The 24,817-nt window shown below is 49.0% G+C and overlaps 4 protein-coding genes and 2 long non-coding RNA genes across 14 annotated transcripts in view; 4 read left to right on the plus strand and 2 right to left on the minus strand.

Annotated features, from left to right (window-relative positions):
* The window catches only part of PRPF8 (pre-mRNA processing factor 8), a 35,596-nt gene extending 35,267 nt beyond the window's left edge, over positions 1-329 (plus strand). For both annotated transcript variants that reach the window (XM_081270209.1, XM_081270210.1), the window contains exon 43: positions 3-329. In XM_081270209.1, coding sequence (XP_081126335.1) covers positions 3-157 — 155 coding nt within the window. In that variant the 3' untranslated portion in view covers positions 158-329. The remainder of the gene's footprint in view (positions 1-2) is intronic.
* Positions 1-24,817, minus strand: part of LOC308635677 — a 141,067-nt gene that overhangs the window by 1,817 nt on the left and 114,433 nt on the right. The window lies entirely within an intron of this gene.
* RILP (Rab interacting lysosomal protein) lies at positions 901-4,747 on the plus strand. Of its 2 annotated transcripts, none has more exons than XM_081270264.1 (8): positions 901-1,303; positions 1,382-1,469; positions 1,559-1,665; positions 1,750-1,929; positions 2,211-2,356; positions 2,795-2,917; positions 3,589-3,672; positions 3,921-4,747. In XM_081270264.1, exons 1-8 carry the CDS (start codon positions 1,076-1,078, stop codon positions 4,063-4,065), a joined length of 1,101 nt encoding a protein of 366 aa, XP_081126390.1. In that variant the 5' UTR covers positions 901-1,075; the 3' UTR covers positions 4,066-4,747. The 2 variants fall into 2 exon arrangements, with proteins under 2 accessions (XP_081126390.1, XP_081126389.1); XM_081270263.1 differs by having other exon boundaries at positions 902-1,303; positions 1,376-1,469; positions 3,921-4,742.
* On the plus strand, positions 4,829-14,717 carry SCARF1 (scavenger receptor class F member 1). The gene is given in 12 exon segments (XM_081270276.1): positions 4,829-4,985; positions 5,305-5,366; positions 5,606-5,707; positions 6,801-6,818; positions 6,821-7,322; positions 8,670-8,888; positions 9,266-9,394; positions 10,785-10,879; positions 11,299-11,419; positions 12,347-12,468; positions 12,545-12,691; positions 13,323-14,717. Coding segments are annotated over 12 exon segments (2,562 nt in total). The 5' UTR covers positions 4,829-4,884; the 3' UTR covers positions 14,267-14,717.
* On the minus strand, positions 16,900-19,116 carry LOC308635680. The gene is made up of 2 exons (XR_014019233.1): positions 17,779-19,116; positions 16,900-17,572 (listed from the first exon to the last, which is right to left on the minus strand). It is a non-coding gene; the product is annotated as an uncharacterized lncRNA (long non-coding RNA).
* SLC43A2 (solute carrier family 43 member 2) overlaps positions 20,268-24,817 on the plus strand; it is a 44,531-nt gene continuing 39,981 nt past the window's right edge. The window contains exons 1-2 of one of the 7 annotated variants that reach the window (XM_081270244.1): positions 20,268-21,377; positions 22,267-22,463. In XM_081270244.1, the coding sequence (XP_081126370.1) occupies positions 22,304-22,463 (160 nt within the window). In that variant the 5' untranslated portion in view covers positions 20,268-21,377; positions 22,267-22,303. Of the gene's footprint in view, positions 21,378-21,429; positions 21,582-21,726; positions 21,867-21,958; positions 22,082-22,266; positions 22,464-24,817 lie in introns of those variants that run through there. The other 6 variants (XM_081270239.1, XM_081270240.1, XM_081270238.1 and 3 more) reach the window with 6 other exon arrangements.

The following is a 24,817-nucleotide window of genomic DNA, read 5'->3' on the forward strand; positions in this document are numbered from 1 at the left end:
AGGTGTCCGACATGATCCCAACATGAAGTATGAGCTACAGCTGGCAAACCCTAAAGAGTTCTACCATGAGGTGCACAGACCCTCCCACTTCCTCAACTTTGCCCTCCTGCAAGAGGGAGAGGTCTACTCTGCAGACCGCGAGGACCTATATGCCTAGTTGTTTCCTCACCTCCTCCTGTTTCGGACTTTTCAAGTGCTGAAGCCTCTTATGCCCACATACAAGCTGGTGACATTCAGCAGCTTGGCCCTTTTTTCCTTCGTTTTTGTGCTTGTATCATTAATGGCTTGTATTCCTGAACAACATATAATAAATTTTGTATAAATAGAAATTGAGGGTTGGTTGCTTTTTTTTTCACCCTGCCTGAGCTCAAATTCTGAATGTGGAAATGACAGGGGGCTGGGGCAGTTGTTCACAGCTTGGTGCTGGGTTCTATCTTGAGTGAGTAAAAGGCTCCCTCCTGTTCAGGGCTTTGGACCTGAATATCCCCTAGACTTAAGGAACTGATGTGGGATTGGGTTTTCACACTCTACTGACTTGACTATCTTTATGGTTTCTTTAAAAAATACTTGTAAACCATCACCATTTTTCAACATACTTGGAGAAGTTGCTCCCCTTTCTGGGTTTAGCTCTGTAGCTTGTGGTCTGTAGTTGTAGCACACAGTCTAGTCTCAACTTTTCTGACACTGTTGGTAGAGAAACAGCACTCACTGGCCTTCAGTCTCACTTCTTGCCTGGAGTGCTTAGCAGCCAAGTCCACTTCTGGACTTGGGCACAGGGGTGGAGCCTGCACTGGTGCTGGGAGGAGGGCCTGCCTACAATGACCACTAACAACACCGGGCCTCTGCTTTTGGACACCTGCCTGGGAAATGGTGATTCAGTTCCCTGTGACCTTGGGGGTTGAATGGGACAGGGACAGGGTGCACCATGTCCCTTTCCCAGTCCTTTACCCCTTGTTGCTCCTCCCTTGTCACTTCTACCCCGCCCTTTACATTCCTAAACTTCCTGGGACGGAACTGTTTGGCATTTTCCGGTCCTAGTTGAGGGCTGGGGTGCCCTAAGTCTTCTGGGGAGAAAATGGAGCCCAGGAGTGCAGCGCCTGGGCCACCCAGCTGGATACCTCAAATAGCCTCGGGGTCTGCGACAGCAGCTGAGCTCGTATACCATCTAGCAGGGGCCCTGGGCACTGAGCTGCAAGAGCTGGCGCGTCGTTTTGGTCCAGAGGCAGCGGCCCGGCTGGTGCCGCTTGTGGTGCGGGCACTGGAGTTCCTGGAAAAGGCTGCTGTTGGGCCCGCCCCGGACTCGGTGAGTCACTCCTCGCTCTGCTTACCCCACCGTAGGGATGGCAGGCTCTAATCCCAGCCTGTACATCCCCAGCTGCAGGTGTCTGCCCAGCAGGCCGAACTGGAGCTACGGAGGTTGAGGCAGGAGAATGAGCACCTCCGTAGGGAACTACGCTCGGGACCGCAAGGTAAGTCCAGGCCCCGCCGGGACCAGGGTGGGCTGGGGACTAGTTGGGGCCTCAGCTACTGCAGGCCACCACTAACACGCCTTCTTCAGAGGAGCACGCGCTACTGCAGCAGCTCAAGGAGGTGACGGACAAACAGCGGGACGAGCTCCGGGCTTATAACCGCAACCTTCTGCAACGTAGCCAGGAGATGGAAGCCGTGAGTGCGGTTGGTAGGCGAGGGGCGGGGCTCAGGCGGACCTTGGCGCCCCGCCTGTCAGCTCTCTTCTCGCTCCACCCCCAGTTGCAGGAGCAGCTGCAGCGCCTCCTGCTGGTAAATGCGGAGCTGCGACACAAGCTGGCCGCTGTGCAAGCCCAGCTGCGGGCTGCACAGGACCGTGAGAGGGAGCGTGAGCTACCACTGCAAGGCCCTGGCAAGCGAGAGCAGAGACCTGAGCTTGATCCAGTGACTCCTGAGGACCCGGTGAGTGCAGGAGGAAGGCAGGGACCCGACTCAGACCCACAGAGTCTGGCACTTATTAAGCACTGGGCAAGTTGTACCAGGTACATAGCAAATCCGTTGGAAGGTGACACATAGATTTGCACCTAAGACCCACTCAGCTGCAGCAGTGCCACCCTCTACTGTTGCACACTTGCCCCCAAAGTCTTCCAATCACTTTCCCTAGCCTTCCTGTGATAGTATTAGGGTTTAGGTAGGAAGGATAATGGAGGCTGCCCTCCTTAATCATGTCTGCCCTTTCACAGATGCATACCCCACCACAGCGAGAGCACCCTCCGGAGGCAGGGCAGTGTGGCTTCAGCAGGGAGGAGGTTGAGCAGATCCTTCAAGAGCGGAATAAGCTCAAAACCAATGTGTTTCTGCTCAAGGAGGAGTTAGCCTATTTCCAGCGGTAAGAGGCTAGGAAGAGGAGGTGCCTCCACTTACTTACCTTGGGCCTCAAGTCACCCACTAATTCTTTATTCACTGATATATCCACTGTGACATATGCCAGGCTCTGCTTGGGTACTGGGAGGACATGAATTAAATAGTTCCTGCCGTCCTGGAACTTCATCCAAACATGTGTTTGTGTGTGTGTGTGTGTGTGTGTGTGTGAGAGAGAGAGAGAGAGAGAGAGAGAGAGAGAGAGAGAGCGCGCGCAAAGGGTCACAACAGCAGCAGCAGCAAGTAGGGAAGTATTCCTAGGAAGCAGGCCACCTATAGGAAGATCTGAGAAATGTTAGCAGTGCAAAGCAGTATTTCAGGAAGAAAAAGGCAAATGGGTAATTGGACTGGAACCTACAGTTGGCATCCTCACTGCTTTCTCCCTGCCACTCCCTCTCTCCTATAGGGAACTGCTCACAGACCACAGGGTCTCTGGGCTTCTGCTTGAAGCCATGAAGGTGGCTGTCAGGAAACAGCGAAAGAAGATCAAGGCCAAGATGTTAGGGACACCAGAGGAAGCAGAGAGTAGGTAGGATCCTGCCTCCATTTCCCCGATCCAGCCTTTCCTCTCTCCCTCCCAAGTTTTGCTGAGCCTGATGACCTAGATAGCCAACTCTTAGCATTTGCTGACCTAGTGGTCACCTAGCTGAGCCTGCTGACCCAGCCTGGTCACCCCTTATATCAATCTCATCTAGTCACTTCTTGGACCATCTAACCTGGCCTCCTTATCCCTGAGCCTGCTGTCTAGTCTGTCCTGCTAAGCCTGCAGCTATGATTAGGTCACTCCTTGGGCCTGCTGACTTGGCCTGGTCACACCCTGAGCCCACAGTCCCACTTGCTATCGTCTTTCTGGATCACACTTCTCCCACCTGCCCTGTCTGTTGTATACATCTGCTGAAGAAACCTGCTAATGCTGCTTCTCCACACTCAGTTTTCAGTTTCCTGCCTTGACTGGGTCTATCTGTTAGAGGAATGGGTCTGGGCCTGCAGCTTTGCCAGGGGCCTGCTACCTGCCAGGCTATAAAGTAAAAGCCTCAAGATGTCCTGTGATTCCTTCACTCCAGCTGGGAACCCTGAAGTCCTTCTGTCCTTCCCTGGTGCTCCTGGAGGCCATTCAAAAAGCTCCACGTGAGCTGAACTCCTGTTGTCCCTCAGGGCCTCAGTATGTGGCCCTCACATCTTCTCTTTCCTCTGTCTTAGTGATGATGAGGATGGCTCCTGGCTCCAGCTCTCTAGCAATAAAGGAGATGATCCCCCACCCTCTGAGTCCAGAATACAGAGTTTGTATGTTGAGGGAAGGGAAGGGCAGGAGGGGAGGTGAAAGAGGAGTCCTGTTTTTTTCCTTTCCTTCTCCATTGCTGTCCTGAGCTCCAACAAACCCTCCCTCCTGACCTGACCCCATTCAGCTCCCCATGACCACACACTGCCCTTTTTTCCCTCTGTATCTCCTTTCCCACCACTCCCTGCCCTCATCCCATATCCTTGACTTCTCTGGCTTTCTGGTTCAAAGTACCTCTTGGCTCTCCCTCCAGCTTTGGCTCATGGTATCACAGTGAAGCAGAGGCCTCAGAAGCTAAGACCAGCAATACCACTCCCGGTGAACTAGGGGAAGAAGAGGAAGCCCCACAGCAACCCCACTTGGAGCCTGTGGGCACCGCTCCAGCCCCCAACTCCTGACTGGCGTTGTTCTGCTTTTGATAAACATCTTGGTCTGAGGGCCTCAGCTGCCCCAGAGGCCTGACTTTGGGGTCTGGCAGTGGGTGAATGTGTGAGCTCAAATGAGGATAGGGCTCCTACCCTCACAGCCCTCTCTGGTGCTCATCTCCTGTCCTGCCTGTGCTCACCATGACAGGGAGCTCAGCCTGCTTACCTTCCTGACTTTCCTACACCAAGCCTTGGGCTATCTGTGCAAAGGTGTTTCTTCTCCAAGTTCCAGTTTCCCCATTCAGGAGACAGAGGACTGATTATCTACCTGTCTGAGGATTTGTACAGATAACTTCAGCTAATGTAATAAAGCAACTGCCCACAATACCCAAAAACTTCTCCATGTCTGTCTGTTAGTGGGCCATCCCACCTCCCAAGCCTGCCAGGAGCAGGGGCAGCCAGAGGTTTCCTCATGGGGTTTCCTTCTTGGTTGGTCGCTGGATGGAAGACTTCTCTCAGCTCTGGCTTCACTTTGGGAGTACGGTCTAATGGAAAGCCATGCCCACCCCCTTGCCTGTTCTCTGTATCCAAGGACATAGGCCTTTGTTCTTCCTTCCTGCCTCCAGATTAAGACCCATAAACCCACTCAGTTCTGACCATCAGCCTTTCTTTCCCTTTCGTTTCTGAGTGTATGGCCTTCCTAGTAGCCATGGGGCCCTTTCAGGGCGGAGCATCATGTCAGTCCACCCCTCCGGCCTGGTTTCCTCAGGAAAAGCCTTGGGAGGAAGCAGGGAGGGGGTTGGGAGCTGTGGGAGCCAGATTAACTCAAGTCCTCCCACTTTATTGGCCGCCATGGGGCTGAGGCTGCTGTTCCTACTGCTGCTGCTCTGGACTGCAGGGATCCAGGGGTCTGAGCTGGATCCCAATGGACAACACGTCTGCATGGGCAGCAGGTGGGTCTTGGGGAAGACTGAAGGGGACTATGCCTGAATTATTGGGGCATTTCTGAGAATGAAAAATTGAGGCATTTCTGAGAATGAGGATGTAGAGGAAGAGGTCTTGGCACTAAAGGGAAGGGTTTTGAGGGATGATCTGGCAAATAGTGGATAGTCAGGGCAGGTGTTATTAAGGCCAAGGAAGGAGACTGGAGTGGACGGGCACAGCGAGGTAGATCTCCCTGGTGGTCTGAGGCAGATTACCACACCTCAGCTGGAGCCAGTGATTCACCCTGTGGGCTGCATTGCCACCAACTGACCCCTTTCTGCCCCACAGCCCTTCTGCTGAGCTGCAGTGCTGCCCAGGTTGGAGGCAGAAAGATCGAGAATGCACCATTCGTGAGTAGCCAGGCTGGACCCCCAGCCAAGGAGATGGGAGATATCACCCAGTGACAACCCTTTCTTCCTACTCTTTCCTCTCCAGAGCCCTAAAATCAGGGTTCATCCTGTGACACACATCCCCAGCCTTATGAGGGTGGCTTTTAAGGGAGCAAAGCCCCTGAAGTGGGTAAAAGGGAGAGGGTGTCCCCTGGATGTGTGTGCCCCAGACTTTCAGACCTGGGTGGGGTGTTTTTCAGCTATCTGTGAGGGACCGGATGCCTGCCAGAAAGACGAGATATGTGTGAAACCAGGCCTCTGCCGATGCAAACCTGGATTCTTCGGGGCCCAGTGCAGCTCCCGTGAGTCTCAACTGCAGGATGAAGTTACTGGGCAGAACTAAGTGGTGGGTGGGGGAGGGAGGGGCATGGCAGAACAGATGGAAATGTAACCTTAGAACAGCAGGGCCAGAATCCCCACAAATCATTTATTTGTTTGTTTGTTTGTTTGGTACCAAGGATTAAACCCAGGGGAGCTTAACCACTGAGCCACATCCCCAGCCCTTTTTTATATTATATTTAGAGACAGAGTCTTGCTGAGTTGCTTAGGGCCTCACTAAGTTGCTAAGGCTGGCTTTGAATTCATCATCCTCCTGCCTCGGCCTTCCCATTCCCCCAAGTTTCAAGTTTGAGGAAATTAAGGCCCAGTTACAGAAGTGATGTACCCCTGGTAGATGTCCTGAGTCATCTGTTTTTTCTCTATATCCAAAAGCCCTGCCCACTTGGGACCTTTGCCTCATTTTTAACTGTGATCCCTGTTAACTGTGTAATTTAGTCTCCCCCACAGATACCTTATATATGGGTGGAGGGCAGGAGACTCCAAACCGGACTCTCTGCCCTCTCTGGCAGAAGATGGGGATAGAAAGGGGGTTGGTGGACCCATAGCCTGAAGGTAGGCCCCAGGAATCCCTGGGTGGGAAGCTCAACAGGGGTTTGTGAATAAAGCCCCCACCCACCTATGTGTGACTCTGGGAACACCCCCTTTTCACTCAAGATCTCTGAGTGTGCTCTAGACCATCAAGTGGGAGGCTGGGCCCAGGCTAAGGGTTTTGTTTGTTTGTTTGTTTTAATTTTTTTCATTTAGTTATAGATGGACATAATACCTTTATTTTATTTATTTATTTTTATGTGGTGCTGAGGATGAACCCAGTGCCTCACTCATGCTAGGCAAACACTCTACCTCTGAGCCACAACCCCAGCCCCCAGGCTAAGGGTTTTTGTAGTTCAGAGTCTGGAGCAGGAAGTGAGCTATGCTCCAGGAGGACAGGTTGCCAGATGTTCCAGGGTCTGTCCTTGTCTCTTGGAGGGTTGGCTGGACCCCTCTGCTTTGAGGAAAGGACAGGACAAGGATCTGTGCCTGGCCCTGAGCCGATTTCCGTTCCCTGCAACCCTGCAGGCTGCCCAAGCCAGTACTGGGGCCCGACTGCCGTGAGACTTGCCCCTGCCACCCACACGGCCAGTGCGACCCAGCCACCGGCAAGTGCCAGTGCCAAGCGGACCGCTGGGGCAGCCGCTGTGAGTTCACGTGTGCCTGCAGCTCCCACGGCCGTTGCGACCCTGAGACGGGTGTGTGCCACTGCAATCGGGGCTGGTGGTCATCCACGTGCCGCCGCCAATGCCAGTGCAGTTCTACATCACAGTGCGACCAGACCACAGGAGCCTGTCTCTGCCACTCGGGCTGGTGGGGCCGCCGCTGCAGCTTCCGCTGCTCCTGCAATGGCTCCCCTTGCGAGCAGCTTTCGGGCCGCTGCATCTGCCAGCCTGGCTGGTGGGATTCCGAGTGCCGTCAGAAGTGTCAGTGCGTGCGTGGCCTCTGCAGTGTCACCTCCGGTCAGTGCTCTTGCCCTCCTGGCTTCCACGGCGCGCGCTGCGAGCTGCCCTGTGCTCCCGGTAAATACGGGGTGCAGTGCAGCAAAAGGTGAGCCCCCCTCCAAGGAGCACCAGGGAGGACCCAGGTCAGGGGGAGTGAGCAGGAAGAGCAAGAAGAGCAGGAAGAGGCAGGTACCCAGTGAGAAGTGCTAGACATGGAGTGGGGGATCCTAGTGCTATCCCCCCAAAATATACAAGACAGGGAGGAAAGAAGAAGAAACCCCTTGATACCCCTGGGTTGAGCCCTCCCACTCCTTTCATCCAATTAGTTAAAGATATAATACTAGCAAGCCATACTTAGAAAAAGAATCACGATTCAAAAGAATGGCCCTTTAAGACTCAGTGGCTTTTAATTATTGATCAGCTCAAGAACAAGAAACTACATCCCACATGACACATGTAGCACATTTTATTACAGAAATAAAAGTAACTAGACAATATATCCTTATATTTATACATACACATACACTGTAGTGTTTTCCTTTTTTCTTTTTCTAAATGCTAGTCAAGATTGGTTAGACTGGTTTTATAAACTCCTTTCTTCCCTTTTGATAATGGATCTGACCCAAGTCTATCATCCCAGATAATTAAGAATCTGGAGGGAGAAACTTCAAGTTACTGATAAGCATCAATGAAAAATTTAGATAAGGTAAACTTGAAAGTATAGTAGTTAAAACAGTCATAGTCATTCATTAGTCATATATATATTTCTTTAGTTGTAGATGGACACAATATCTTTATCTTATCTATTTTTTGTGGTGCTGAAGATCAATCCCAGTGCCTCACGCATGTGAGCAAGTGCTCTACAACTGAGCCACAACCCCAGTCCCTGATTTTTTTTTTTTTTTTAAGGTTGGTCTTGCTTTATTCCCAGACTTACCTTGAATTCCTGGGCTAAAGTGATCCTTCTGTTCTAGGCACTGAAGTAGCCTTACAAGCACACTGCACTGCATGCAGTCTATAATTGACTTTTTTACATTTTCATGTTGTGGGATAGAAGATAAACCACTGAGCCCTGATCTCAGGGATGGCATAGTGTGGGAGAGAGAAAGGGGAAAGGAAGAGAAAAGGAAAGCTGGGCAGAAAGCAGGTGGAGGGTAGAGTGGTAACTTGGTGTCCTGGCTTTACTATAGCTTCAGGTGACCCTGGGACCCAGGGAAGGATGGATCATAGAGCAAGGAGAGAAATGGAACCCTGTGAGAGACCTCAGATATCATCTATCTGATCTTTTTATTGCACAGAACAGAGAAACTGAGGCTTGAACCTGCCTGAGTCACCTAACTGGGACCTGGATGCTCTCTAGTGCCCCTGAAGATCTGAGTGGGCTATAGGTGGGTTGGAGGAGTTGGGCTCTCCATCTGTCCCTGGTACTCCCATGAACCCTTTCTCTTACCAGCTGTGGCCAATGTGAGCAGAATGCATCGTGCTCCCCAGACACAGGCCACTGTGAGTCCTGCAAGCCAGGCTGGGATGGGACCCAGTGCCAGCAGCCCTGCTCACCAGGCACCTTTGGCAAGAACTGCAGCCAGCAGTGCCCTCGCTGCCGGCTTGGGGAGGCCTGTCAGCCAGAGACAGGCCACTGTCAGCACTGTGACCCTGGCTGGCTGGGACCCAGGTGAGGATGCCACCCTACTGAGGGTGGACTAGATTTTTCTGTAGGATCCTTACCTTCCCCAACACACATTCAACCCTTGGGGCTACCTCCTGGTAAAACTGAGGGTCAAAGAAGAGTTTTGAGGGAGTCCTGGGATACACGCTCTTCTAACTTCCTTACCCCTTGGGGTTTCCTTCCCCTTTTCCCTCTAGGAATTTGTAGTCTGTCACCTACTGGTTTGGTTCTAGGTTCAAGGCCCTGTTTACACCTGAGCTTCACTGCTGAGGAGTGGCCAGTTGGGTTTTTGAGTCCTGGAGCATGGGGAAGGTGGGTAGGGTCCCCACTATGGGGGCAGACCTGCTCTACCCTCCCCATCCCTGAGTCTTGTCTCCCCTCAGGTGTGAAGACTCCTGCCCAATGGGCACCTTTGGGGAGGGCTGTGCCTCTACCTGCCCCACCTGTATTCAGGGCTCCTGTAATGCTGTAACAGGAGAATGTGTCTGCAGTGCTGGGTACTGGGGGACCAGGTAAGGACTGAGCCCTGTGGGCAGGAGGGTACTGGGACTGAGTAATGGTTCCTAAACTTTCTTTCCTGGGGCTTTCCACCTCTCAGATACCTGTCTACCATTTTCATAACTCAGAAGTTAGTACTCCTGTTATGAGGTCATATCATCTGAGGAAAGTCATAATAACAAATCTAAAAGGACTAAAAAAAGAAATAAGTAAGATTAAAAAAAAAAGGAAAGAAAAACAACCAGCAGCCCACTAAGTCATGTGTACAGGATAGTGAAGCAGCTAATAATTAGGGGGTTTAATAGTGTATGCTTTAGAGAGTGAATACTAGTCATGGCTGACTAATATCTAACAAAACCTGTTACTGAGGAGCTTGACCAGTGTCAGGCAGGGTGTAACAGTGCATGATCTCAAGTTTTCTTTTTGTTGTTGTTGTTTTTTTGTTACTAAGGATTGAACCAAGAGGCGCTTAACCACTGAGCAACATCCCCAGCTCTTCTGTTTATTTTTATTTATAGACAGCATCTTGCTGACTTGCTTAGGGCCTTGCTAAATTGTTGAGGCTAGCTTTAGACAATTCTTCTGGCTCACCCTCCAGAGCTGCTGGGATTACAAACATGTGCTACCACATCTGGAGGATCTCAAGTTTTCTTTTTTTTTTTTTAATATGTATTTTTTAGTTTTAGGTGGACACCATATCTTTATTTTATTTTTTACGTGGTGCTGAGAATCGAACCCAGTGCCTCACGCATGCTAGGCAAGCGCGCAACCACTTAAGCCACATCCCTAGCCCTCAGATTTTCAACCTGAGACCTTAGGGGGAAAAATGAAAGAAAAGTAATTTAAAAGAAAGAATAAAAAAAGGACTTACTCCCTAATTGGATGGGACCTTACTTAGGGATAGGCTCTAGACCCATTGTCATTTCCCTAAGGTCTTCAGATGGAAAACAGTGTCTCCAATCAGGTTTTCACTTATGAGACAGCTTGTAATGTCAAATAGAAGAGACCTCATTTTATAATGGAAAGGTCTGAGGCTTGGAAAGTTAGGGTCAAGGCCAGGCTTGACTCACACCTCCATATCCTGATAGCACCTCCCTGAATGCCACTGGCATCTTGCTTATTTCACATTAGTTCTGGGTGGCTAAGGGGCTGAGGATAGTCAGAGGTAGACCCTGTCCAGAGTGCTGTACATTGGCCTGCCAATAGCTGGGCAGCTTCAAGCCTGAGGGTTTCTTTCACTGCCAGAGGCAATTAGAATGTGACTCAGAAGTGAGATTCTTGGGTATCATCCAGGGAAATGGCAGGGGGTGGGTATAGTACTCAGAAATCTGCCTTCCCTCTCCCCTGCCCACCTCTATCCCTTTTCACCCAGCCTTCAGCCTGCCCCTCCTTATTACCCCACAGCTGCAACAGTTCCTGCCCATCTGGCTTCCATGGAAACAACTGCTCTATTCCCTGCCAATGTACAGAGGGACTCTGCCACCCTGTCTCAGGGGCCTGTGAGTTGGGGAGAGTGCAGGGAGGATGCAAGGTGCTGCAGTAAACAGGGAATATTTCAGCCTTTCCATAAACTCCAGGAGCCCCACTTGCTAGCAAACCTGAGCCTGCTTCAGAGACATTCCTGTTCTTGGAATCTGTATGGATGCTCTGGGACCCCGGGAGAAACCAGGGTAGATCCAGGAAATGAGTGGGCTGGCTTGGACTCTGGAATGGCAGAGTACAAGAAAATCAGGATAAGAATTTTTAGAATGGGGCCTGGACCGTCAGGAGGGGACAGACCAGCAGAGGCTGGCTGGAAGAGAGAGAGGTACCCATAAATAGAAGACTCTGGGGAAGTGGCAACTCAGAGCTAAACATGAGGCATCATGCATGGGAGAGCAGAAATTCCTGAGTGTTTGACCATCTCTTGTTTCCCCAGGCCCTTACAGTAAGGATGCCATCCTCACTGCTGGCATCCTGGTCCCTCTGCTGCTGCTCCTCCTGGGCATTGCCTGCTGGGCCTACTACCGCTGGACCACTCGGTTGGACCCCAAGGACAGGTGAACACTGGCCGGTCCCATCTGGTTTCCTTTCCAGAGTGTGGAAGGGCTGGCCTTGTCAGTGCTTAGATCAGAGGTAGTGGAGACAGTTGGTGGTTCAACGGAGAATATGGCTTTCTAAGAGACAGAAGGGAGGAAGGAATGGGCCAGTGGGGTTGCCATAGGGGAGTGTTGCTCAAAGGTAGCTCTGTTCTTCACAGAACGTCCTCATGTCTCTTAACCTCTTGGAGACTCAAAAGTATGGAGGTCTGGAATAGGAAATGTGGGGGCAGGAGGATTATCATCCTCAATTTATAGAGGTCACTGAGGCCATAGGTGACCCAGCTAGTCACGGCACACACACACAGCGTCCAACAGGCTCTCTGGATTCTGTCCAGTTCTCTCATGGCCTGATCCTTGAGTGTGTCCTGTGTGCTATTGGGCATCCACAGATAAGCAGATCCTGTTGTCCTTGCCCCATGGCAGAGAGCCCTAGGGTAGGGAAGAAGCCCCTCCCGGGAAAATGAGGACATGTACAAAGGCCATCAGACCAATGTTGACAGGTGGAGTAGTAATGACTGCTTGGGAGAAGAGAAGCATAGGGACAAGGACAGGTTTACTGGGGTTCAACTAGGATGACAATAACAAAGAGCTACATTTTGGAAAACCACTGCCAAATACTATGCATCCTGAGAAAAACTCTGATATAAGAGTGTTGTCCCCATTTTACAGGGAGTGAAGTATGAGACAGAGTTGTTACCCAGGTCTCTGTGACTCAAGAGCCATGCTGTTTTCTGTGATTCAGACCTTGGGCTCGGTAGTTAAGATTTTATTCTATAATTGATACAGAGCCATTGAAGTAGATGTAGCCGCCGTCATACCCTGCCAAGGTAACTCAGGTCACTTTGTGTTTTGTGCACTGACCACCCTTCCTACTCCACTGCTTAGGCCTGTGAGAGATGGTGCTGCCTTGTCCAGGATGAAGCAGCAGGTCTGGGGGGCGCTGACCAGTCTAGGCTCTGCCCTGTCCTGTGGTTCCCTCAGCAGACACAAACTTCCCTGGGTGACAGGTAAGGACTGAGGATGGGGTACTGGGATAGAACAAAGATTCCCATCAGGCTCTGTGCTGATCTGTATCTCCTACAGTCTCTCACCATGACCCAGAGGTCCCCTTCAACCACAGCTTCATCGAACCACCCTCTGCTGGCTGGGCCTCAGATGACTCCTTCTCTTCTGATCCTGAGTCTGTAGTAGAGGACGAAGTTCCTGCCTACTGTGTGCCACCCCAACAAGGTAGCCCCCAACAGCCCAATGAACCCCTGAGCAGCTCTTCCCTCCAGCAAACATATAAACTTGGATCTACTTCCCATTCTATGATAGTTATTGATCCTGGCTCTGGGGACACAGTAGAGAACAAAATAGATTATTTTCAGCAAGCCTGTAGTCTGGTAGGCAGTAATCAGACACTTATAGGACAGAGTGATAGATGCTTCCATGGGGAATACACTAGGGTGGGCTCATAATCTAGCCACGTCTGGGCCGACTGGCATCAGGGAACACGTCTGTGTTGGTGACAGCTGTGTTGTCTGGCAGGGTTAGCTGGAGTTAGTAAAGTGAAAGTTACAATTGGGATGGTGTTTCAAGTAAAGGGAACAACGTTTATGATGGCCCTGAGGGAGAGGGATGTGGTTCTGTGGCATTGCAAGTTTCAGCTTGACTGGAGTGTACTAGTGATTCAGAGCGGGAAGGGGTGGTAGAAGAGTGAAGTAGCAGTGTCTGCTGAATTGGCCCCTTCCTGCCTCTCTGCATCTTCCCTCCTTTCCTTGCGCCATTTTTGAGGCTTCCCAGAAGATGCTGAGCTATAGGTAGGATGAACTGGGGTGGCCAGCCTAACTGCAACAAGCTCTTCTGTCTCCTTTGCCAGGGATGGTCCCGGTAACCCATGCAGAATCAGCAGAGGCCAGCCTGGCTGGTGGCCCCTTCCCTCCCCCAGAGGATACCTCCACACCATTTGCTATTCCACGCACCTCCAGCCTAGCGCGGGCCAAGCGGCCATCAGTTTCCTTTGCTGAAGGCACCAAGTTTGCGTCACAGAGTTGCCGAAGCTCAGGAGAACTCTCCAGCCCATTCCGAAAACCCAAAAGGCTCTCCAGGGGGGCCCAACCAGGTCCTGAAGGTCAGGAAGCCAAGGAGTCCGCAACTCTGGAGCAAGGAAACACAGATGAGGCTGCTCCTGCTACTGCTAGCCCTGGAGATTCTGCCATTGATCACCAGTACTACCTTGAAGACCAGACAGCAGCTGAGTGTGTGGAAGCCATTGACAGTGGTGTCAAGGAGACCTCAGATCCTGTGGCCACAATCTACATGCTGGCAGGGACGCCCCAGAGATCTGAGGGTCCTGTCTTGTCTATCTTTCGGCATTTTGGTAATTTCTGGAAAGGTCAGGCAGAAGCTAAGGTCAAGACTGCCATCCCTAAGCCTCCACGCCGAGCCCTGGGTCAGAACAAGAATAGCCCTGGGCTGGCCTCTAGTTCTGCCAGTCAGAGGCCTGGTGCTATTGCTAAGCCACCACGCCGGGCCCGGGGTCAGAACAAGGGCAACCCTGGGCTGTCCTCTGGCTCTGCCAGTCAGAGCCTTGGCTTAGCTCCCAATGCCAAACTCATTTGTACCATGGAGTCTATAGGAGTTAGATCAGAGGAAGTGTCGAGAGGGGTAGGGGATGGCATTGAGAGCTCAGGGAGGGCCCAGGAGCCAGTCATTGGGAACAGCCCCCCAGAACAAGATCGCCAAAAGCAGGCAGAAGAGGAAGGGCAGGAGGAGCCCTTGTATGAGAATGTTGTACTCGTGTCTGGGCCACCAGAGTCCTAAGGACCCTGAATTTGGGGAACTGAAAGACTGTGGATGGGCGGAAGGGCAGGGAGGGGGCACCAGAACTACTCATGGATCAGATTATACTTTGTGATGGAAAATGATCCCAGAGCCAGAGCAGTAGAGCCTCTGCCTTGGAGAAGGCCAGAGTTAGAGGCCAGTTGGCTCTGCGCCCTGGCAATGCTGGAAGCCTGGGCAGAGACCCTGCCAGATGGGGTCAGGAAGGGGGAAGAGATGGCTACAGGGACTTTTTCTCTGTTATTCTAAATTCTGCCCCAAAGGACTATTATTTCCTTCATTTGCAAAACATTGTTCTGGAATCGGAAACAAACTAAATGTTTGATGATGAAGATAGACTAAACAAATATTTCTTAGAAAAATCGTGTACAAGGATAAAATATTTGTGCTATACTAAGTATGTAAAAAGCAATTTAGAAATAAGGGTATACAGCGTAGCTTTTTATTTTTTTATTTTTGTGTGTGGTGTTTGGGTTAGAACACAGGGCCTCAGTCATGCTAAGCATGAGTATCACTGAGTACTACTGAGTTACATTCTCAATTCCCTGTGTTTCTTTATTTTTTGAGGAACCAGGGATTGAACCCAGGATCTCAAGCATGCCAGGCATGAGACTTTGCCACTGAGATACAGCCCCAGCATTTTTAATTTTTTATTTTGAGACAGGGTCTTGCTAAGTTGCTGAGTTGACCTTGAACTTACAATTCTCCTGCCTCAGCCTCCTGAGAAGCTAGGATTACAGAAGTGTGCCAACAAACAGCCAGACCCATTGTTTTCCTTTTATAAATTTTATTTCATGTTGCCTCCAAATGAATTTTTAGAATTCTCCCTTTTTGTGTACTTAGTGACTACTTTATGAACTTTTGTGTGTGTGTGGCAGGGGGGTACTAGGGATTGAGCCCAGGGGTGCTTTTCTACTGAACTACATTCCTAGCCCTTTTTATTTTTTTGAGACAGGTCTAAGTTTCTGAGGCCAGCCTTGAATTTGTGATCCTCTTGCCTCAGCTTCCTGAGTTGGTGGGATTGCAAGCATGTGCCACCACACCTGGCTATGTACTATTTTTTTAAACAAATGTATGTGCATAAGAGTAAAAGACTTGAACTTGGCATGGTGGCACACAACTGTAATCCCAGTGACTCGGGAGGCTGAGGCAAGAGGATCCCAAGTTCAAGTCTGGCCTCGGCAACTTAGTGAAACCCTAAGCAATTTAGCAAGGCCCTATTTCAAAATAAAAAATAAAAAGGGCTGGGAATATAGTTCAGTGGTAGAGCCCCAGTGGGTTCAATTTCTAGTGCAAAAATAAAAAATAAAATAAAAAAAAGATTTTAGGGAAAAGCATCAGCTTAAATTATATTTTCCCTGGGAGATGACATTGCAGTTGAATATTTATTTTCTTCTTAAACTTTTGAGTAATTTTTTTTTTAAAGAGAGAGTGAGAGAGGAGAGAGAGAGAGAATTTTTTAATATTTATTTTTTAGTTCTCGGCGGACACAACATCTTTGTTGGTATGTGGTGCTGAGGATTGAACCCGGGCCGCACGCATGCCAGGCGAGCGCGCTACCGCTTGAGCCACATCCCCAGCCCAACTTTTGAGTAATTTGCAAATTTTCTACAGTAAACATTTTTTTCTCACTAAATTGAATTTTTTAAAATAATTTTTTGAATATTTGTTTTAGTTGTTGCACCTATATTTTATTCATTTTTTTATATGTGTTGTTTAGAATTGAACCCAGTGCCTCATAATACTAGGCAAGTGCTCTACCACTGAGCCACAACCCCAACCCTAGACTGAATTTTTTAAAAAAAATTATGAAAGGTGGGGCTGGGATTATAGAATGCTTGTTTAGCATGTGTAAGGCACTGGGTTCGATTCATAGCACGGCACAAAAATAAGTAAATAAATAAATAAAATAAAGTTATTAAAAAAATTATGAGGGGCTGGGGTTGTGGCTCAGTGGTAGAGTGCTTATCTGGCATATGTTTGGCACTGGGTTCGATTCTCAGTACCACATATAAATAAGTAAATAAAATAAAGGTTCATTGACAACCAAATATGTATATATATTTTTTAAAAATTATGAAAGGTAATTTGGTTCTTTGTTAAAAAATAAAAAGTGCTAGCTGGGGCAGTGACAAGTGCCTGTAGTCCATTACTCAGAAGGTTGAGGGGGAAGGATCACTTGAGCCCACAAGTTTGAGACCATCCTAGGCAATAAAAAGAGAGCTCATATGAAAAATAAAAATAAATGAAATAAAAAGCTATAACATTACAAACATGTATAAAGTAAAACGAAGATTTCCCTTTTTCCCTAGAGGCAGTCTGGGGATAAGACAGAGGTCAGACTTATTTTTCACTGAGTGCTTGTTGGTCTTATTTGAATTTGGCTGTTATATTACCTAGTCAGAAAAGAAGGGGGAGGGCTGAGTCTGTAGCTCAGTGGCAGAGTACTTGCCTAGCATGTGTGAGGCACTGGGTTTGATCTTTAGTCTGCATAAATAAAGTAATAAAAAGAAAAGAAGTTAGGGGAGGGGTGTCCCTTTCTATCCCAGTGTCAGAAAATCTTACAGTTGAGATACTCTGATTTCTTTTTTCTTTTTCTTTTTCTTTTTTCTTTCTTTCTTTTTTTTTTTTTTGGTACCCAGGATTGAACTCAGGGAACACTCAACCACTGAGCCACATCCCCAGCCCTAAATAGGATGTGAGGATGTATTTTAGTTAGAGACAGGGTCTCACTGAGTTGCTTAGCACCCTGCTTTTCACTGAGGCTGGATTTGAACTCTCGATCCTCCTGCCTCAGCCTCCCAAGCCACTGGGATTACAAGCATGTACCACTGCCCGAGCTTCAGATTTCTTTTTTTTGCACACATGTAAATATATGTTTTAAAACATACTAAGCATACTATTTTGCAACTTGCTTTTTTTTTTTTTTTTTTTGCAGAGCCATTGAACTCAGGCCCTTGTAAGTAGTAAGCATGGCTCTATCACTGAGCTACACTCCCAGCCCTGCAACTTGCTTTCACACTTAGCAAGATATTCTCTATAACTTTCGAAGTCAGTAAATGTAAAGCTACCTCCTTTCATAAAATATGACCAGGTGGAATTCCATCATGTGGAAATACGACAGGTTATTTTATACCATGCCCATTGCCAATGGACAGCTGAGTTGCTTCTGATAAAATAAAATGTATCCACATTTCTTATTGCATGAGTATACATTTTTTTTTGTAGAATATATTCCTAGGAGGGAGCTGTTGAGTTATAGTGTAAGAAAATTTAGAAGTTTCTATACTTGGGCTGGGGATGTGGCTCAAGCGGTAGCGCGCTTGCCTGGCGTGCGTGCGGCCGGGTTCGATCCTCAGCACCACATACCAACAAAGATGTTGTGTCCGCCGAGAACTAAAAAATAAATATTAAAAATTCTCTCTCTCTCTCTCTCCCCCCCTCTCTCACTCTCTCTTTAAAAAAAAAAAAAAAAAAAAAAGAAATTTCTATACTTCTTCCAAATTGCCCTCCAAAAATAGCTGTATGGGTTTGTAGTCACAAATTAAAGGAATAAGCATGGTCAGGTTTCATGGCACAAACCTATAATCCCAGCTCCTTGGGAGGCTCAGGCAGGAGGACCATAAGTTGGAAGCCATATTTAGCAATTCAGCAAGACCCTGTCTAAAATAATATTAAAAACAGTGCTTGCCTGGGGCTGGGGTTGTGGCTCAGTGGCAGAGTGCTTGCCTACCATGTGTGAAGAACTGGGTTCGAATGTCAGCACCACATATAAATGAATAAAACAAAGGTCCATCAATAGCTAAAAAATAAACAGTGCTTATCTAACATGTAGAAGACCCTGGGTTCAATCCCTAGTGTCTCTCTCTCTCTCTCTCTCTCACCACACACACACACACACACACACTCTCACACTCACACACACGGGCATTCATTTCCTTGTAAATCTAATTAGGTAGAAAATGGTAAGTTATTATTTTAGCACAAATGGAATAAAGTAATACATGTTAAAGTTCTTAAAATCCTTATACAAATTAAAAAACAAAACTTTCTTTTAACCATCAAAAAACTGATATGTCTGCATTTGAGGATGTTGTTCAGTAATAGAGTGCTTGCTTAGCATACCCAAGGCTCTGGGTTTGATTTCCAGCACTGAAAAACAAATCTCATTTCAATTTGAATTTCTATGATTATTCTAAGGTTGAGGTCTTTTCAGACCTTAAATTGCTATTTGTATTTTTTCCTATAGATAATCTTGGTATATTCAATTTTGAATTGAATTGTTCATGTTTTTCTGGTTGATTTGGAAGTACATTTTCTGTATCAAGAATATTAATTCTTTGCTCAGTTTGTGATAGGTTTTTAAAACCTATTTAGAGTTTTCTTCTCTTTTTCTCTACAAGGCCAAAGGTCTTCTCTACCCTAAAATTAGTGAAATAATCTATATTTTCTTCTGGTATGTTAGTGGTTTTATTTTATTGTTATTGTTATTATTTTTGCAGTGCTGGGTAGCAAGCCCAGGACTTTGCACATGCTAGGCAAGCCCTCTATCACTGAGCTCCATTCCCAATGGTTATATTTCTTTTATAATTTGGCAACAGTGCTGGTGTTGTGGCATTAGTATTCCTGACAAAAAACAAAGGTTTCACTCAGACCTAGACTCAAGTCCCAACTTCAACATTTCATTTTGTGGCTCTGGAAAAGTTGCTTAAATCCTCTGGTTTTTCTTCTGAAAAATGAAGACAATGCCTATCTCCTAGTGTGTTTGTGAGGATTAAATGCTACAAATGATGAAAAGCATGTAGTATATGTTTAGCTCTCAATAAAGCTAATTATTATTTGCACTACCATCAGATCTGGTGTCATAGAATCTGGTACTTTTCCGAACTTTCATTTTTATTCCACAAACCCATATTGTGTGTCTCCATTGTGCTTTACTTCAGTATTAGGAGCTGGTTATCCAAAGTTGAATAATACATATTTCCCGCCCCAAAGTGTTTATAGTCTGTGGGAAAAGTGGATACAACCATGAATAAATAACTATGAAATACCATATTAGTGGACAAAGATAGCAAAAGGTATTACAGAGTGGCCAGGGAAGGCTTCCCAGAGGAGGTGTTATTCAAGAAGGGGCTATAGTGAAGGCCAGAGGTGGAGATGAGAATAGTGGCATAAGAACCACAAGCAACTTGACAGTGATTGGAGCACCTAAGACCAGGCAGGTCAAACAGACCCAAAGAAGAAAAAGATGTGTTGGTGGAGAGGAGCCCATATGGGTAAAATTGTGAATGTGAACTTCAACTTGCAGAACAAATGGTAAAGTTTCTGAAAAATTTTAGCAGAGGTCCTATTTGCATTTCCCACAGTTTACTGGATGGGGTGGGGAATGGATTTGAGTTGTATGATTGTGTGCTAGGGATATAAATGGACAGATTAAATATTTAAGAGATACGGCTGTACTGGTCTGGTCATAGCAAGTACCTAACAAATATTTGTTGAAAGGATGGTTCACTATATTTACCTTATTTAAGGGAGATCGGGAGTGGCATAGTTTTGAGGGAGAAACTGAATAATTATTTTGGTGATGTTGGGGATTGATCCCAGGGCCTCCTGTACACATCCCTAGCCATGGAAAGTGAATTAAAAGATGTATTTGAGGCCTGGAGAGAGTCTTCAGGTAGTTGGCTAAAGGAAGGCGAGTGAAAGAAGGGAGAGCTGTCAGGTGCGGTGGAAACCTTGAGTAAGAATCTATGGGGTGGGTAACCCAATAGGTAATCAGCCAGGATCCTCCTGGCACAAACCAACAATACCAACCAGCACTGTGCTGGAGAGGATGTCCTTGCAGGGAGGCCAGCGGCAGTTCACGGCAGCAGAGGGCGCACTGGGACTGGGGGAAGCGGAATAGGAGGCTACTGGGGCTCCTATAGCATTGGGATATTGAGCCAGCTCCCAGAGTACACAGACTCTGGGGAACACAGGGTTTTCCAAGGTCAGGCTAGTGCCTCTGGTCAGGAAAACCCTGCCGGACAGCAGAACCCTTAGAATCCAGCAGTTCCTCGGGGCAGGGCCGGCTCTTCTGCTCAGGGAGGCCAAAGCACTCTTAATCCCTGGCGACCCCTCGCACAAAGACCACACAGATACTAGCAGCTTGGCATTGCCCAGGGCTCACTCTGCTGAGAGGACCCATACCCGAAAGAGATGTTCGGGATCAGGGAGCACAAAAATGACTGATATGAGTTAGGCCACCCAGGGTATCAAGGAAAGCGGAATTCGAATGGAAGCTCCAGAGTCTGAAGGAAGGACCAGAGAGACAATGTCCTAACACTGGACCGATAAGACCTCAACTCCTGCTTTAGGATCCTCAAGGGATACCTATTATGGACCCAGCAGATGGCACCTGGGAGCGGGCAAGAAATCGGTGAATAAGGAGTGCAGGGAAGAGGGGTCCGAAGACCCGAGACCCACAGACTACACCTGGATGGGGACCACCATAGGCAGGAGAGCGAGGAACCAGAACACAAAGCCTGAGGAAGTCGGGACAACATCGCTGCGAGGGAAGGAGGCAAGTGGGGACTTCCGAGAGTGAAACGACCTGCGCGGAGTCACAGCATCCACGCGTGAAGCCTAAGGGCGCAAGGGAGCTGGAGACTACCTAGCGGGTCAGAGGAGAGCGGAGTGCGAAATCGGAGGCGACCGCCACGCAGCTGGGGAAGTCCGAGGAGCGCGGGAACGCCTAGCTGAGGACCCAGCCCGGGGTCAGGGCTCCGGGTGGGGCTCTGGAGAGGCGGTGGAGCAATGTCCCGGGGGTTCCCGGCCTGGCTGCGGCTCCACTTTAAAACAGCAGAGTCAAGTCAAGGCCCACAGCTGCCCCAGGCCCCCCAACTCTCTTGTTTGTCTTCAAGTCCGGCCGGAACCGGCTTCTGCTTGCCGGGGGGCGGGCGGGTGGATGATGATTGGTCAACGCCTGTTTCCAGCCCCCACTCAGCCAATCAGCAGGCAGCAGTGTTTTCATCTTAGGGTCGGAATAAAAGGGCTGGAATAAAAGAGGGCAGAAAAACGCCGGGCGGGCCCGACACACATCAGTAGGAGCTGGGTGAGCTGAACCCCGGGGATCCGGGTCCCAGGCCAGGGAGTGGGGGGTCAGAAGCCGCACAAGAAGGGGCTTAGAAAATTTGTGAATATGAGGGGGGAAGAAACTGGATACAGGATCCGCCAGGGAATAGATTAAGAACCCGGGAGGGAGCTGAGGGATGGAGGGGCCGGGGTCTGCTTCTATGGAAACGGACTGATTGCCGAGGTAACAGCCCGGGATGGGGGCTCTTCGGCAGGCTCGCGCCGCCGGTTTGAACCGGCTTCGCCTCTCCCATGCGGGGTTCGCGTGGCCGCAGCGCCTAGCGACCTAGACAGTGGCCAATGGTGCGGCAGTTCCTGCGTGGTCAGGCCAATGAGCGCTCCGTGGGCGGGCCGTTCCGGGGCTCGGTGCGCTGATCTTGTGGTTGAAAGAAACAGCACTGGGGAAGGGTCTTGAGTGCGGGCGGGCGGACGGGAGCTCGTCAGGGTCCCTGGGAGTGGCAGCACTCAGGTATGCCCCTACCCAGGTGGCCATACCTTAAGCTTTTTCCCCTTCCGGCCCCTGGGCTAGCTATGTCAATCCTGAGGGGGTTAGGACTAATTCCACGTCCTTGAGCATGCGTTAAGTCCATTCTTGCCTCCATGCCTCAGTTTACCTCGGAATGCGCTGAGGAAGAAGTCTTTCTGCCTGGCCAGGGAGGCTCCAGAGTAGCTGAGGGCAGTGTGGTACGAGCCTGCCGTGGATTGAGGGGTGGCCCAGGTCTGGGACAGGGCTGGGGCTTGCTTGCTTCACCGCACGCACCTATAGCCAGGGCCGCGGAGGAGTGACCATCTCCCCGCCTTGGGACAGCGGTCGGGGGCGGCCGTACGGACTAGGTAGGGCCGGCGCTGACGCCGAGGTCTGTGCGCAGGTGGCTGCAGAGCCGGGCTGCCGCGCCGCGCCGCACCATGGCACCCACCCTGGCCACTGCCCATCGGCGCCGCTGGTGGATGGCCTGCACCGCGGTGTTGGAAAACCTCCTCTTCTCGGCAGTCCTCCTGGGCTGGGGCTCTCTGCTCATCATGCTGAAGTCGGAGGGCTTCTACTCCTACCTATGTACTGAACCAGGTGAGATGGACGCCTTGGGCTGGGTACGGTTCCTGGAGTGGGGTCTTTGGGAGAGGGCGGATGGTAGTGAAGACCTGGCCAGCAATGCCCCCCTCGCTGCGCAGAGCGTCCCGGGTTTCCAAAGGCCTATTTGATCCTAACCTAGCTCTGCTGGGTACGTGTTATTATTTTCCCGTTTCATGGATGAATAAACTGAGGCTCAGACCAATCTTGTTATTTGCCCATGCCGGAGACTACCATAGACCCAAAACTGTCACATCCAGGAGTTTTTTCTACTAGCTAGGAACTGGACTTATGTCCTCTCTGTGCCTGGAACATTGCTGGCCTTGCAATAAACATGTTGCTCCGTGGTTATGAGAAAGAGGAACTCCTGATTTAGGGGCTGGGGTGCAGCGAGAGAGAGAGAGGAAGTGGCTTTGCCTCCACCCCAAGGAGGTTTCATCTAGAATCTAGATTTTTTTTTTTCAGTCAGGCCATTATGGAGTCTTCTAAGGGCTTGCCGGATACAATTTCTTGTCTATTTTTGCTGCTTTATGATTCTCCAAAGGCCACTTCCTCCCACAGGCAATGAGAACATCTCAGTGGCCTTCCAACCCCATGGGGAGGAAGAGGAAGGGGGACATTTATAGAAACGATGCTAGGTTTGCTCCCTTCTCTTTGCTCCACCATTGGTGTTGCAGAAGGCAGGCTGAGGATGCTTGCAGTACATGAAGTCTGTCCTCTGCCCCTTCCCCTAAGGTCATACCTTCCCACCTTAATTGCTTACAGGTCAATAGGTTCAGCCAAAGAAGCTCCCAATTTCTACCTTCCTTCTTAGGCAACTGTGTTAGGAAATGCTTCCCTCTACCTTCTCCTGATCCCAACAGAGGCTGCATAATAGTTGAACTCACATAATGTCTCTCTCCAGTGCTTGAGCTCCTTCTGATGGAGATATTCTAGATTTGTGCCCCCAGCATTGCCACTAGAGCTTCTTTTGTTTTCAGAGTTCTTAGCAGGAAGAGAAAGATTTGGACCAGCCTGCACTGCCTGTGTCAGATCCCCCCCTCTTTCCCTTCTCTGATCTGTCCAGAATGTTCCTGAGTGTCTGAGTGTCTATGGAGAATTAGCAGAAGTTAAGGGCAAGAGAAAGGGAGGGAATGCAGAGGCTGCCTAGAAGAGGACAGAAAGTATATCATTTATAACCAACCTTTAGCCTTTAGCCACTCAGAAATATTTCCTAATAGCCTAAGGGTTCTTGGCAGGCCTTTCCCCACATCAGCAAGAAATCTTGGGAGATGGGAGAGTCAGACCTTGTTCTCTGAACAAGCTTTCTGTTTTGCCCTAGAGATGTTAGGAGATTAATGACTCTTCTGAAAGGAACAGGTTGGACTGTTTGCCTCTTCCTCTCTTTGAGGGTACAGAGAGGGTTTTAAACACACACGAAAATCATCATCTCTTGACAAAGCTGTTAGTAACTCATCCAGACCAGATTGCAGTCAGATTTTTTACCCCACTGTGGTGTGAGAAAGGTCAGATTCTAGTTTTTTTTTTTTTTTTCCCAGATTGTTCACTGATTTATTTTATGGTATTGGCAGCATGGGGCTGGTCACTTCATTCCTCCTGCAACCTTGGCTTCTTTCCTTTCAGTGGGAGGAGTCCCAGAGATTGTGCCAACACAGTGCTGAGTTGGTATTTAAGTACTTGAGAGACTTGACGACAGGTTATTCCTACACACCAAAGTGAAGGTGAAGGGTCAGGATTGTGGGTTGAACATCAACTTCTTATCCTGTTTCTTTGCTCCTGCATCTGATTTTGGTTTTTCTGATTATCTGGCAAACCCGCTGACCTAGCATCCTCTTGGGGGAAGCCTGCTGATTCCTCACAACTTATCTCCCTGGCCTCCCTGCTCCTTGCATCTTGGAATCCCTGTAACCTTTCAGAGTCAGAAACCCTTGTGCTTCCCTTAACTGGGAGTGCCTGGCAAAGTTAAGGTCAAGGTTTCCACTCAGGCCTAACATTTTCAAACTTGGTGGATGGCTGCATTGTAGAGAAGGCCATTTACTGAATTTATTGAATTAGACTTGAAGAGTTGACCAGTGTACAGCTCATTGAGATGCAAATTTCTCAGCTTTTTTGTTGCTTTCAGGATTGACGTTGGAGTTTGTTCTCTAAAGAAAATTTGCCTGAACCTGTTAAAAGGTTCCCGGAACCTTTATTTGGGACTCCAGCCAGAATCTGGCTATGGACATGGTGTTGGGTTCCAGCTTGGTGAGGTGGGAGAAGGAATTCTCTTTTGTCCCTCAACTTGTTTTGCCTTGCCCACCAGACAATCAGAAGCTACAGGGCTGGGGCTGGAAATTGGATGAACTTGGTGT

Source organism: Spermophilus citellus (assembly GCF_964194105.1).
Source record: "Spermophilus citellus genome assembly, chromosome: 17".
NCBI lineage: Eukaryota > Metazoa > Chordata > Mammalia > Rodentia > Sciuridae > Spermophilus > Spermophilus citellus.

What these genes read in the sequence shown, in the direction of transcription:
- RILP (XM_081270263.1), top strand. Translation starts at nt 1,076, where the DNA reads ATGGAGCCCAGGAGTGCAGCGCCTGGGCCACCCAGCTGGATACCTCAA. An exon ending in CCAGAGGAAGCAGAGAGTAG is followed by an intron (nt 2,918 to 3,588) that starts GTAGGATCCTGC and finishes CCTCTGTCTTAG; the next exon opens with TGATGATGAGGATGGCTCCT. An exon ending in GAGTCCAGAATACAGAGTTT is followed by an intron (nt 3,673 to 3,920) that starts GTATGTTGAGGG and finishes CTCTCCCTCCAG; the next exon opens with CTTTGGCTCATGGTATCACA.